Here is a 12,063-nt window from a genome sequence, read left to right as displayed (position 1 = left end):
ACCTGCAAAGAACCATCCAAGGGCAGTGAGATCAAAAGAATCTTCTCTCCAGTTTCCTTCTCCAGTCCACACAAAAGACCCAAACAATCCAATACAGACAGACTCAATCAAAAAGCCATATTGTAAGGGATGGCAGCTGATTTAATGAGATATACAAAGATGTTGTGGACATGCCTACCTGCAAACTGATCAGATATCCCGGGGGTGAAAAACAGAATATCTAGTCAATAGGTTAGTACACCACTTATGTATATTAACTAATACTAAATCATCAATAAGCGCATAGGGTGTAAGGTAATGCAGTGTAAATTAATTTCTAAAGATGAATTCGATTTCTACACAGTGTGGCATTTTGTTGTTGTTTTAATCCCTCGATAAGTAGGCAGCACTGTGAATCTGTTAAAGTTAATGCGCAGTTCGATAAACAGTGAGGGCCGTGAGGTGGTATGTTGCATGATCATCTGTGTCTAGTAACTCAGGGGGGTTTAAAAACCTTAGGACTAGCGTCAAGCGCCTTCCATAGTTTCCTGTGCCTGGGTTTCCAAGGGGATGTGTTTAAGACAATATTATCTGCTCCTCTTAAAAAAATTAACCATTCTTGCCATTTCTTGAATGTGATTTTCCCAAAGCTCTTCCAATTACACAGGACTATTTTACACCCTAGTGTTAGCATTAAGTCAAGCAGAAAGCGGTCATCCTCCTCCGCCAGATCAGGGTCCAAAAAGCCTACCAATATATAAGATAGTTCTTTAACCGGGGAGACGCTGAGTGTCTGTGAAATGTATTCGAAAATTTGATTCCAAAAAGTTTGTAGCATCGGGCTTAGCAGGAGCATGTGAGATAAGTCACCTGTGTGTGCGTTGCAATTCTAGCATAGTGGGGACTGGGTTAGATTTAATTTAAATAGTCTTGCGGGGGACTTAATGTACCTACAATACTTTGCCCTGTCTTTTATGTATTTTGTGTTTGTAAAGAAAATCAATAAAATTTCTTTGAATTAAAAAAAAAAGTTCATGCGCAGTTCTAACAGTGCGAAGATCACGTTGTTCTTCTTGCTCAACGTTTTCTATGGCCAGCCAGAAGCTCCCAAAATCCACACATTTCTCTGGTTCACCACAGAATGCGTTCGAAAGGTTTTAAGACCCAAATATACTCTATAACCAATAGTGAAAACATTGTAGATTTCACTCATTTCTAGATTATTTTCATTTTTCTGCTCACCCCATAAGTCAATATTATCTCTTTACTTCTGCTCCCTTGCCCTAAAAGGACAATCTCAACAAGATATGTGGTGCACGTATTTTTTCATTTTTTATATTTAGCTATTAAACAGTGCTTGTATTCCCAAAAATAGACCTGCAGATACCGAGCACCACTGGTTGGGCTCTCTCTCAAAGCGCTTAGAGACCAGTGGTGATTACACTCTTTAGAAATCCCAATTAACACTGTAAATTAAATACTTGCTTCAGACGTCATATGAAAGTCAAGTAAGCAAGATTTTTCATACAGAATACGGATTCTAACTCTGATCTCATAAGTGCCTGAATGATGGAACGGGATAGTAAAAAACAATGCAATGCCAATCAGATCAAGTTGTGGTCCAAGACTACCACACCAAACGGAAGTTCTATATAGAATGAGAGATTCAACCTTGCATGCATGAAAATACAAAAGCAAGGAGGAGCCTCTGTAGACATGGGACATTCACCTAAAACTGAATGTCACAGATTTGTTCAGACCCTAACCTGTGCAGTATATATTGTGGAAGAAGAATTTAACATACCACGAAGATATAGATAATCAGAAACCTGTACGCTCACAGTTACATCCCCCTACCACTGCACTGCCACAACTAAATCTCCTACAGCTACATCATATACGCAAGAGTTACATTTTTAATGACTACCTCACCCCACTCTACATTGTACTAGTATATCAAATTGACCTTAGATCAGATTGTATCATCCTTAGATTCTGTTTAGTGATCCTATCTTCCATGTACTCTGTCGGTCTGGCACTACCTCCCTTGCAGCTGTTTTAGAAAGCCTGCATTACAAGCAGGGCCAGAGTAAAGCTTGTCCAATAGAAGCAGTCATTTAAACCTTTTCTAAAGTTATCTGGCATGAAGTCCCTTCTCGCTCATCACTCCAACCCAATATCCACACATCACCAACAGTGCCAGCCAAATCTCTGTTTTTCCACCACTCAGCAGAATCTAAGAAAGGGCTTCTTTGCAGAACTTCACTTCTCTCCTTTCGGTAAAGGTATTTTTTTTATTCATTTTGCAACTCAGAGTATTTAAAAAAGAAAATAATAACAACAATAAACTTTGCCTCCCTCTTCCACACATGCTGTATAAGTCTAGTTTAAAGTAACGCATGATACACAGTGTTTTTTTCTCAGTTAACGCTCATCCAGTGCTTATTTTGAACCAGTGGTTGCAAGTGAAGCCCACTGACACTCCTTTTTGAGGACTTGCGCTTATTTTTTGCCAACAGATTTTGATCCAGAGCAAGAGATGAGAAAAACACTAAAGTGTGGAAGAAGTAGGGAGAGAAAACGGAAAAAATGTGACCAAGAAAGAAGGAATAAAAAAAGAACTTCCAAGTGTGAGATAAAGGGTCAGGAAGCGTCTGGTGGTGGACTAAAGAGTCATGAGGTGGAATCAAGATACACAGCCTTGGTATTTGGCAGTCCTGCAATTCGCCAAAGCCCGCTGACAGGCTTCCGAGCAAAACTTTGGGTGTCTGCAATTGTTCTAATACACATTAAGCAGAGGGATCATGACAAGACTTCAGTTTTCAACCCTTTCACCAGAGACTGTGTTTTACTCACTTCAAGGACACATGAAATGGTCACACTGTCACTTTTCCATGTCGCAACTGCTCCCAGTAGCCTGGAAGAAAAAACCTGAATTGCTTGCTGGCGCTCAGATATTGCTCCATAGAGAAAGAAGATTTTAAATTCCCAGTATAAGCATGGTGGCCAGGCTCAACTTTTCATATTTATTGTTTTGTACATCATACGATGCATGAAATCAAGCTTGTGTAGAGTAGAAGAAAAAACAAACAGAGGTCATTATAATGCAGCATGGCTCCAGCACTGGGAAGGGAACAACTACATGAGGCTTTTCCTCTGTTGAAATATTGTTTTTTAAACCAGACATCGAATTATAAATATTGAGCATATGAGTACATGCTTGAGTCATAAAAAGCTGGAATTACTACATTCCCAATATTTTCTGTGCCGCTTCAGGAACTGTTCTCAGCGGCAATAGGGTTCACACTTACTCAAGCCTTTTTATCATGTCCTCTAGGCCTGCCTGAGTATTCTCCTGCACTTCTTTCACATCTGCTTCCACCTCATCCTCCATCTCCTCAACCTACACATTGTTGACAAATGGTGAAGTCTCTTGAACCGTTGTGTTTAATCTGTACAGAAACACTATAAACACTGGCCGCCTTTATCAACACCATCCTGAGGGATATTGCCACTTCGATCATGGTTGCTGAAGAGATGACAAGGTCACTTGTCAATTCTTGATCTAACATTAGAGGAGCCCTGGTGTGTGGTTGTTTGGCCTTCTACTACCACTGTATGTTGGTACCTTATTCTCCTGTTTTCTTAGATATTCAGCTTCCAGAGTGGCTGGTGTATACTATCCCCTTCAGCTGGCTACTGCCATGTCTCCAGTCTAGGCCATGGCCAAGAATACATGTATCAGTCTGGTCCAAGGCCCCATTGAGAGGAGTCCTGCTCTGTGGGTGTGTATTTTCATTCACACTCTGCTACATATTGGTACCTTTTCGCTTATTTCCTGAGGAATTCAGCTGCCATAAAGCTCCAGCTGACCATCGTTTTGAGCTGACTCCTGCCCTCATCTCCAGTGAAGGGTAGGGTCATGGGCTTCGAGTATAAGTCTGGGCCATGCATCTCATTAAGAGTGGGAGTGGGCTTTCCAAAAAATCCTTCTATTCAGTAAATTCCTCCTCCCCTCTAAATTGCTCCCCTGAACCTCGCTGAATTCATGTTTCTCCATCTCTTTGCCGTCCTACGAGGCCTGAAAAAGACTCCTGGTGGAGTGGGTGCTCCACAAAGCAAAAAATATAAATGAGAAAATTGAATAGGGAGTATAAAAGTGATCAGTTTATGTAAGATTGGCACCAGTAACATTATCAAGATTGTTGAAGGTAATAAACCTAATCCTTTATTTCAATGTCAGCGTGAGTTAAGGAGGCACTGAAATGTGGCCCATGGCAAGTATCTTAATGGCTTGAGACAGTTGGTTGGATAATGTGAGACCAGTACACAAAATGTGACTAATACACAGTTACTACAACTCTAACTTAGACGATGTTTTAGGAGGAGTTAAGGTCAGTATAGAGATGTTGGAGGAAACATCGATGGGCAGTTATGGGTATCTGCTTTGTTATCTTTAGGCAGGAATACAAAATCATACCAACGCTTCTCATAGAGCATGAGCATGTGAGGGTCAGGGCCCTATAAGTGTGAATAGGTGCAAGCCCAAACTCACACTGAATCTACTCCCTGAGCATGCAAAGGAATAGGGACTAGTAAGAGGGCTGAACTGGCCTTTTAATCCATCAGGCATTCCCCCACTGGGCTGGAGCCATTGGAAGCCAGTTTTGAAAGTACAGTGCCACTGCTAATTAGAAGTGCACAAGGGAACACATTGCAGGAAGAACTGAACCAAGGGTATGCTGAGCCCTGAACATATTTGACATGCAAATCATGCAAAAACGTCATGTTAAAACACAATAAAGTGTTTTCAAAATTCGATTTTTTTTATCACAAGAAAGTGTTTGGTTTTAGTACATCCGAATTTTTCAGAAGTATTTATTAAAATTGAGAGTTTTTTTATTATGAACTGAGAAACATTCTTTCCCCCACCCTATATGACAATGCTATTAGTGAATTAAGATACATGACGGTTGTTAAGTGTACTCTCTCTGTGGCCTAGGATCGTATTGTTTGTAAGGAAATGCGTCTTATTGTATGATCGCTCTCCACATTTTTGGACTGATGCTGCTGGTTTTTGACTCTGCTGATCAGGCCCTAGTGCATGTGCTCTGACTCTTAAATTATATGTGGCTGATACCTCATTGGCATACATACCTTACAAATCTTAAGTATATGGTACTCTGGGATCCTAGGCCATGTAAGTTGAATTTCACTTATTGTGCCACCACTACAGTGACAAAGTGAAAACATGACTCTAGGCCTGCCACCGCAGCCTAGCCAGGCAGCTAATAAGCTGCCAACTGTGCTTGGCAAAATAACCCACGCCGTGTCCGTAGCTGTGAGCCAAGGAAGAAAGATTCTGATATCTTGCATGGTTTCATGTCAGTCACTAAGGACCTGCATGAGTGGGTAAGGTTGCCCCTGAGAATTTTATCCTCATTGGTTAAGGTGGCCTCCCCTCACACAAACGAGGAACTGGTATAAAGGTGGCAACCAGCATTAGAACACTACTGGACTCTGAAAGAACAGACTTATTCCTACCTCAGATATTTGAAGGGGCTCTAATATATGATCATGAACAAAAAGGATAGTTGGTGAAATAAAGTTGACAATTTGGTCAACCTGGCAAGCCAGGACTGACACTAGATGTTCTAGTTTCACATTGTACAAATCAGCCACTAACTGGGGATCTCTTTCTGACATCAAAAGTTTAATACTTTGTCCTTAATTCTCAGAGGATGAGGTTAGAACACGAGTGACAGGAAGGATCTACATTTTATTTTGGGGAATGTTACATAGCGCGAACCTTGCCCAAGGATAACAGAGCACTTCACATTTTTCCTGCACAGGTAGATTTGCCTTGGTTCACAGGATCCTGAGCCAAGACCAAGATTCACACCTTGTCCTTCAATGTACATAGTCGGCAACTGTGGCCACTCGGCCAGATCACCTCCTGTAGAACCTTGACTCGTTTTGGGCTCGTGGTCCCAAGAGGACCTCGAGCTAAGCCAAGCATCTGGCTCGAGCCTGACTCGAGCCTCCATTGGCTCACCCAACTTTACGACTAGCACCTCTGTCATTTTTCCCAGCGCACCAAGGTCAATTGCAGCAGGCTCAGGGGGGCTTCAAGGGAGACACAAAGAGGGAGGGGGTTGGAGAAAAAGAAATCAGAGAGAGAAGAAGGAAGGAAGGAGGGAGAGAGCATGATAGATGGAAAGAAAGAGCTAGAGTTAGGAGAGGAAAGGAGAGGGGCCAGTTTGAGCATTTTTACCAGGACTGCTTTTGTTCTCTGTCTGGTTTAATAATGTTTTATTAAGTCGTCTACATGTATATTATATGTAATTTTAACATGTATGTAATGCTGCTATTGTGCTTTTATGATTGTTTGTTTACAATCGAATAAAGCTTTCTTCTTGTCTTGACTTGACTTGAATAGGTGGGAGTCCTAAACCACACTGAGGCTTCTCACTGAGCATGTGCGGGCCAGGGCCTAGTAAGAGTGAATTCATGTGACAATATTAATTCAGCATTGTCCCTGCTCCTTCAATATGCTGCGTAGCACTGCTGTCTTCCATTACAGTGTGTGTGGAAAAGGCATTACAGGCATAGTATGGGGAAGGCTTATCGAACACCTGATGCTCCAGTCAGCATCAGATCTACAGAAGGTGTACTCTGACAAACATTACAATGTTTAAGCAACAATCGGGCCTTCGCCCTATGGATGCAACGCCACGCCTAAGTTTTTTAGCAGGGCTGTAATCTGAAAATGTGCGTTTGAAGTTTATCTGAGGACTAAGGATAGAACAACAAGGCTGCCCACGCGATAAGGAGTCTAAAAAGAGCCTATCTGCGGCCTGACATTTCAGTGCGGCCCGTCAGAGCGCGGGAAAGCTTTGTAGTGACATCTGAGAAAAGCTCTTACAGCCAGGGGGGACAGAAAAATCCGCCACACGCCGTCTCTCCTCGTCCCCTTCTTTGCGGCCTCGGTTCCTTCAAATGGCAACTGAAGGGGTCGGGTAATCCCGCGCTGCGCCACACTCGGCTGCCCACATCACACATGGCGGCACGGGTGACTCGGCAGGGACAGGTGATCCGTGGCGCGACGCGACCGTCAGCGCGCGCCACGGGCCTTGGAAGTTCTATGCAACAACAACATTGGAAAAGAAACGGGGGAAGGGGGTAACGACAGCACACAGCTGATCTCTTGTCATTTGAAAGGGTGAGGTACATTTATTTTAGACGGTCACATAGTTACCTTGCTTGGTTCCTTTGCTCAATATACCATGAAATACGTCCTTCGTCCATAGCGGCTTGTTGTCATTCCTGTCTTTTATGATTACTCGAATGGTGACAGTTTCAGGAAACATTTCTTCCTCTCGGTTTTTTGCCGTGGCCTGATTCGAAATAACACATTCGTTTAGAGACAGCATTACATTGATTCATTACATTCACACATTGCCGTTTACCACTGTGGGCTCAATAAGAACTGGCCACAGACCATTCAAGGCTGAACTGGCTGTTCTATTTATTTCTTCTTGCTCGGATCTAGGTATATGCATTCCCATAAATATATACATAAGAAATTACATAAGAAACGACCTCACTCTTAAGTCAGTTTTGATGACTAATGCAGTTCTTTCCCATCTTCCTGCCTATGAAAACCTCATAAACACAGAGTACACTCCAGGTGATTTAATCTGGCCTGTTGCCCCCTCCAATCGCTTTATTCTTTCTATATTAGTAATAAGTAGTGGCAAAGCCAGCAGCTTTGGCTTTTCTAAAGTTTATACACAGACCAACACTGTAGGGAGATATGAGTCCACAGACAACATGCGCACTTGCAGCAGGTTGTCACACATGCATAGATAACACACTCTGTCCCACAGGCCTACAGACAGCATGGATACATGTGTGCCTGTCTGTCTGTTCGTTCTCTGCGCACACATATCTGTCTACATTCCTGTTTGTACATGCATCATTGTGAACCCTTGTATATGCAGTGCCTAATACAGGATTCTAAGCAATGTAACTAACAAGTGTTTCAAGTGGGCAATATGCAGTTATAGAACATTCATCATCGTCTCACATTGTCACCTGTACCCAATCACCATACAACTAACTGGTCATCCTTCAGCCCTATCTTCCACACAGGCCTTCCCAACATTCTCAACTTACTCAAAGCCCGCTCCTGCGAAGATGATGTGCCTAATTCCTCCATCATCAAGTCTCTGCAATAAGAAGCCCTCACACCTCTTCTCCACATTGTCAATTTCATGCGAACCCAGGGAATTTTCCTGGACAGCCTCAATGCCAGACAGATCCTTCCCCTCTTGAAAATGTTTACACCAGCTCCAGCCAACCACTGTCACCTTCCATCCTATAACCCATCTCCAATTTTTTGGAAAAATCGAGTAGATAGTCTTCACCCAACGACTTCCGCAAGAATAACCTGCTCAAAACTATCAATCAGGGTGTAGACCATGCTGCAACATCAAAAGTGCTGTGCTCCAAGAACCTGACACCTCTTTCTCAACAGAAAAAATCACCCTTGTGTCCTCATCCAGTGCACTCTCTCTCTGTAGCTTTTGACACTGTTGAGTTTCCAGCATTGATCCACACCTTGAAAACTCACATGGGCTTTAACTGCACAATCCTACAGCATTTCACATCCTACCTCACTGACCAACAGCTCCTAATTTAGATAGGAACTACCAGATCGCCAACTGTCCCCGTCATCTGCGGAGTCCCCCAGGGCTCTATCCAGTCACCCATTTTTTCAACCTTCACGATCTACCAGTATGCTGATGACCTCCAACTCTATTTCAAAATCTCCTCAATGAGAGACAGAGAGATACTCAAAGCCTACCTTTAAGTCATTGAAACCTGGATTTCAACAAACTACCTGTTGCTCAACCGCACAAAGACTGAATTCTTTCTGTTAACCAACAACACCAATCTCTGATTCAGCCATTGCTCTCCAACTTAAAGCAAATGGGCTTCACAACCCAACTGTCAGAAACGACCAAATCCCTTGGATTCACCCTTGAGTCAAGACTCTCTCACAAAAGACACATTGCCAAGACCAAAGCTGCCTGATTCCAAATCGCTCTAATGAAAAAAGTAAAATCTTTTCTCCCAGAAAAAGACTTGAATGACAGTTCAAGCCCTCGTCCTGTCCCACATAAATGGATAAATGGAGGCAAAGCCCTACACAACAGTATCTCAGAGACCACCCTCAGTCCCTTGAAAGGCATTCTTCAAGCAACTGCATGGCTTATCAAGGAGCTGAAGAAATCCAACCACATGGCCCTCACACTAAACAGTATAGACTGGCTCTCCCAGCAAGTCCAGATCTTCTTCCAGCTGAGCGGCATGACTTACAAGGCACGCTACATAAAGACCCCTACTAGCTTTCTAACAACCTAACAATATCTGGAGGCCAGTGACAGGAAAGGACACCAGCATCACCAGATTCGAAACTAAAGACAGCAAGAAGGAGAAAACATGAAACCCAGACTTCTCACCCTACACCGAGGCTCTGGAACAACATCCCCTCCTACAGTTCAGTAAGAAACTGAACACTACCTTAGATAGGCATGTTTATCACCCCTTCCACTAGCCCTACCTTCTCCCTCTATCCCCAATGGGGCTTCCCTTTATCTGCTCCATTGCTAGCCTACTAGCTTCTGCAATAGAAATTCCAAAGCACACATACATAGAATGACAAATCAGATTGTGCAGAGCTGAACACCATAAGAGTTGAAAAAAGAAATAAATGAAATGTAAGTTGGTTGCTGCATGACCCCCATAAATCGTGCACACATTAAAGAGCCCAACACAACAAACATAATTGTAGACAAATTCCAAGAACTGTTTTAAATCTACCGTCAAACTTGCATCACAAAAATGCCGACCCAACATGTTTTCTATGCCCTAAAGTGTTAAAAGAATTCACACATTCAAGACACATGAAGGCGGTTGCCAAATTCTCAGGTACATCATTTTTTTTGTATTAGGTTACACACTATGAAAACCAGTAAACACGTAAAGTGAAACAGAACTCCTGCAGAACACCTACACCTACACCCAGGAAGATGTTCTACAACTAATACTGCATCCCAAGCACATAGATTCAAGATCAATATCTATAAATTACCCGCTTCACCTACATCCTAAAACCACACCAACATTGTACCTGCTAGTGAGTATCCCTGCAACCAACTCCCATACAACTGAAGCATGAGAACAGTACAATCCCAACAAATAACAGGTCCTGCCACAACATACTTGGCAGGCAGAAAATCCCAGTACTTCCATGCAGAAGAGTTCATAGATTTTAAATGAAGGAGAAATGGACACAGCTAACATAGGCACAGCACATCAGAACCAAAAACCAGCATGATTACCATCCTACCTTCATTCTTTGCAACACCAAGCACTTGCACACAAATTCTACATCAAGTTTTGAAGTAATCAAATTGAAAAGTAAGATTGACATGGGAGATACCTGGTGGCCACTGAAGTCTCAGCTAAGCCTAGAACACAGAGATGGCTGTTATTCGCACCAGCCAACCCACCAAGTAGAACCCACACCAGTTGACCAGCCTCAGCAGCACACGCAAGACATCAACACACCCACTTTTATAGAACCCAGCACAGATGTAATAGAAGGCATCAATATCAACAACGTCTTCCAAGCCATACATCTCAGAATCGCGCCACTGACCTCTGGTCTGCAAAGTACTTTGGGACCGTGGCAAGATGTAAGAAAGTGCTATGAAAATGCTGCAATAAAATACAATTCATTTGCATTCCTACTGGAGAACTTGGCAGTTAATTATAAAGCCCTCGATGGGCAAAATCAGCTAATAGTTTAATTTATTTCATTATAATCAGGCTTGAAAGATGGCATGTTTACAAAAAGATGAATTCAGTGCTTATGGAAGCTTCCTACCCCATAACCGAACTGTCAGTGATGCACATAAAATACTTTACTATGTATCATTCTTATGTAGCACATTAACCCCTGCATCTAAAAACTTTGGCGGAAGGAGTATCTTAAGAAAGCAGGTGAGCAATAGACTAGAATTCCAATGGACATTAAATAGGTAATTAAAGGAATCCTCAAGAGACCCCTTGTGAGCCAATAATTACTCTAAAAGTAGGCCATTCACATAGTTAGATATGGGCATGGCAAAATTCTTCTTACAGCAATTTTTATGTGCTCCATGAACTCCAGATCGGTCTTTAAAGTTCACCCTTTATGGTTCATTAAGTCAGTGTAGTTCCCTCAGTACATGCATGGGATGTATTCTTCTAAGGGGCGGGGGTGTTGAAATTCTGGAATGTGTTTTGTGTATCATCAGAAAATGGTTCAAAAGTTTTTATTTTGGTTGAAACAACCATATGTAAATAATTTCAGTAATTGACCTTTGTCCTGGCTTTTGTGATGGTCAAATGATAAATGGCAGGAAATAGTGTGATAAATAAAAATAGATTTTGGGTAAAATTTGCTGAATAAAATAATGATTATGCTCCTTCCCAGAAAAGGTGGCTTTCTCATAGACACGTCAGGCTGACGCTTGTAGTTTATGACCCCAATGAGAAACTCCATTGAAATATGAAGTGGTGAACATGATATTAGCAGGATTACAAACGTGGAAAATCACTGGGAGCAATGGGTTTTGTCTTGCCTGGGTTTAAATATTTCTAATATAATTAATCCCAAACTTCACAGCTGAGATTGACAGAGCTCAGGCTAAGATCTCTGTGCTTCCTCAATATAAGAGTTCAAAGGCTTTTCTGAACATACATGGGGAAGTCTTCTATGGGATCTCATGGAAGTTTAGGCCATGGTATAATACAAAAAAAGGTTGAATGATTTGAGGACTGTAGGACATTACAGGATGATTCATTCAAGGAAACGTAACAGCTGTTTTTTGCCAACTGTCCAGAGTAAAATATGTCAACAGTGCAAGGCTGTTGCCCAGGGTCTATACCAAATCCTTCAGCCTATTGAAGAGGGTATCAGGATTGAGGAAGCTGACTAAAGCTCATATTTATAGTGGAATCAACAAGATA

The 12,063-nt window shown here is 42.2% G+C and overlaps 1 protein-coding gene across 1 annotated transcript in view; it reads right to left on the bottom strand.

Annotated features, from left to right (window-relative positions):
• The window catches only part of CDH16 (cadherin 16), a 622,060-nt gene that overhangs the window by 483,294 nt on the left and 126,703 nt on the right, over nt 1-12,063 (bottom strand). The window contains exon 5 of the mRNA XM_085637354.1: nt 7,238-7,376. Coding sequence (XP_085493480.1) covers nt 7,238-7,376 — 139 coding nt within the window. The remainder of the gene's footprint in view (nt 1-7,237; nt 7,377-12,063) is intronic.

The sequence above is a fragment of the Triturus cristatus genome, chromosome 12 (genome assembly GCF_964204655.1).
Source record: "Triturus cristatus chromosome 12, aTriCri1.1, whole genome shotgun sequence".
Taxonomy (NCBI): Eukaryota; Metazoa; Chordata; class Amphibia; order Caudata; family Salamandridae; genus Triturus; species Triturus cristatus.
Note: the sequence above shows the minus strand (reverse complement) of the source record. Positions and strands in the feature narration are given on the sequence as shown.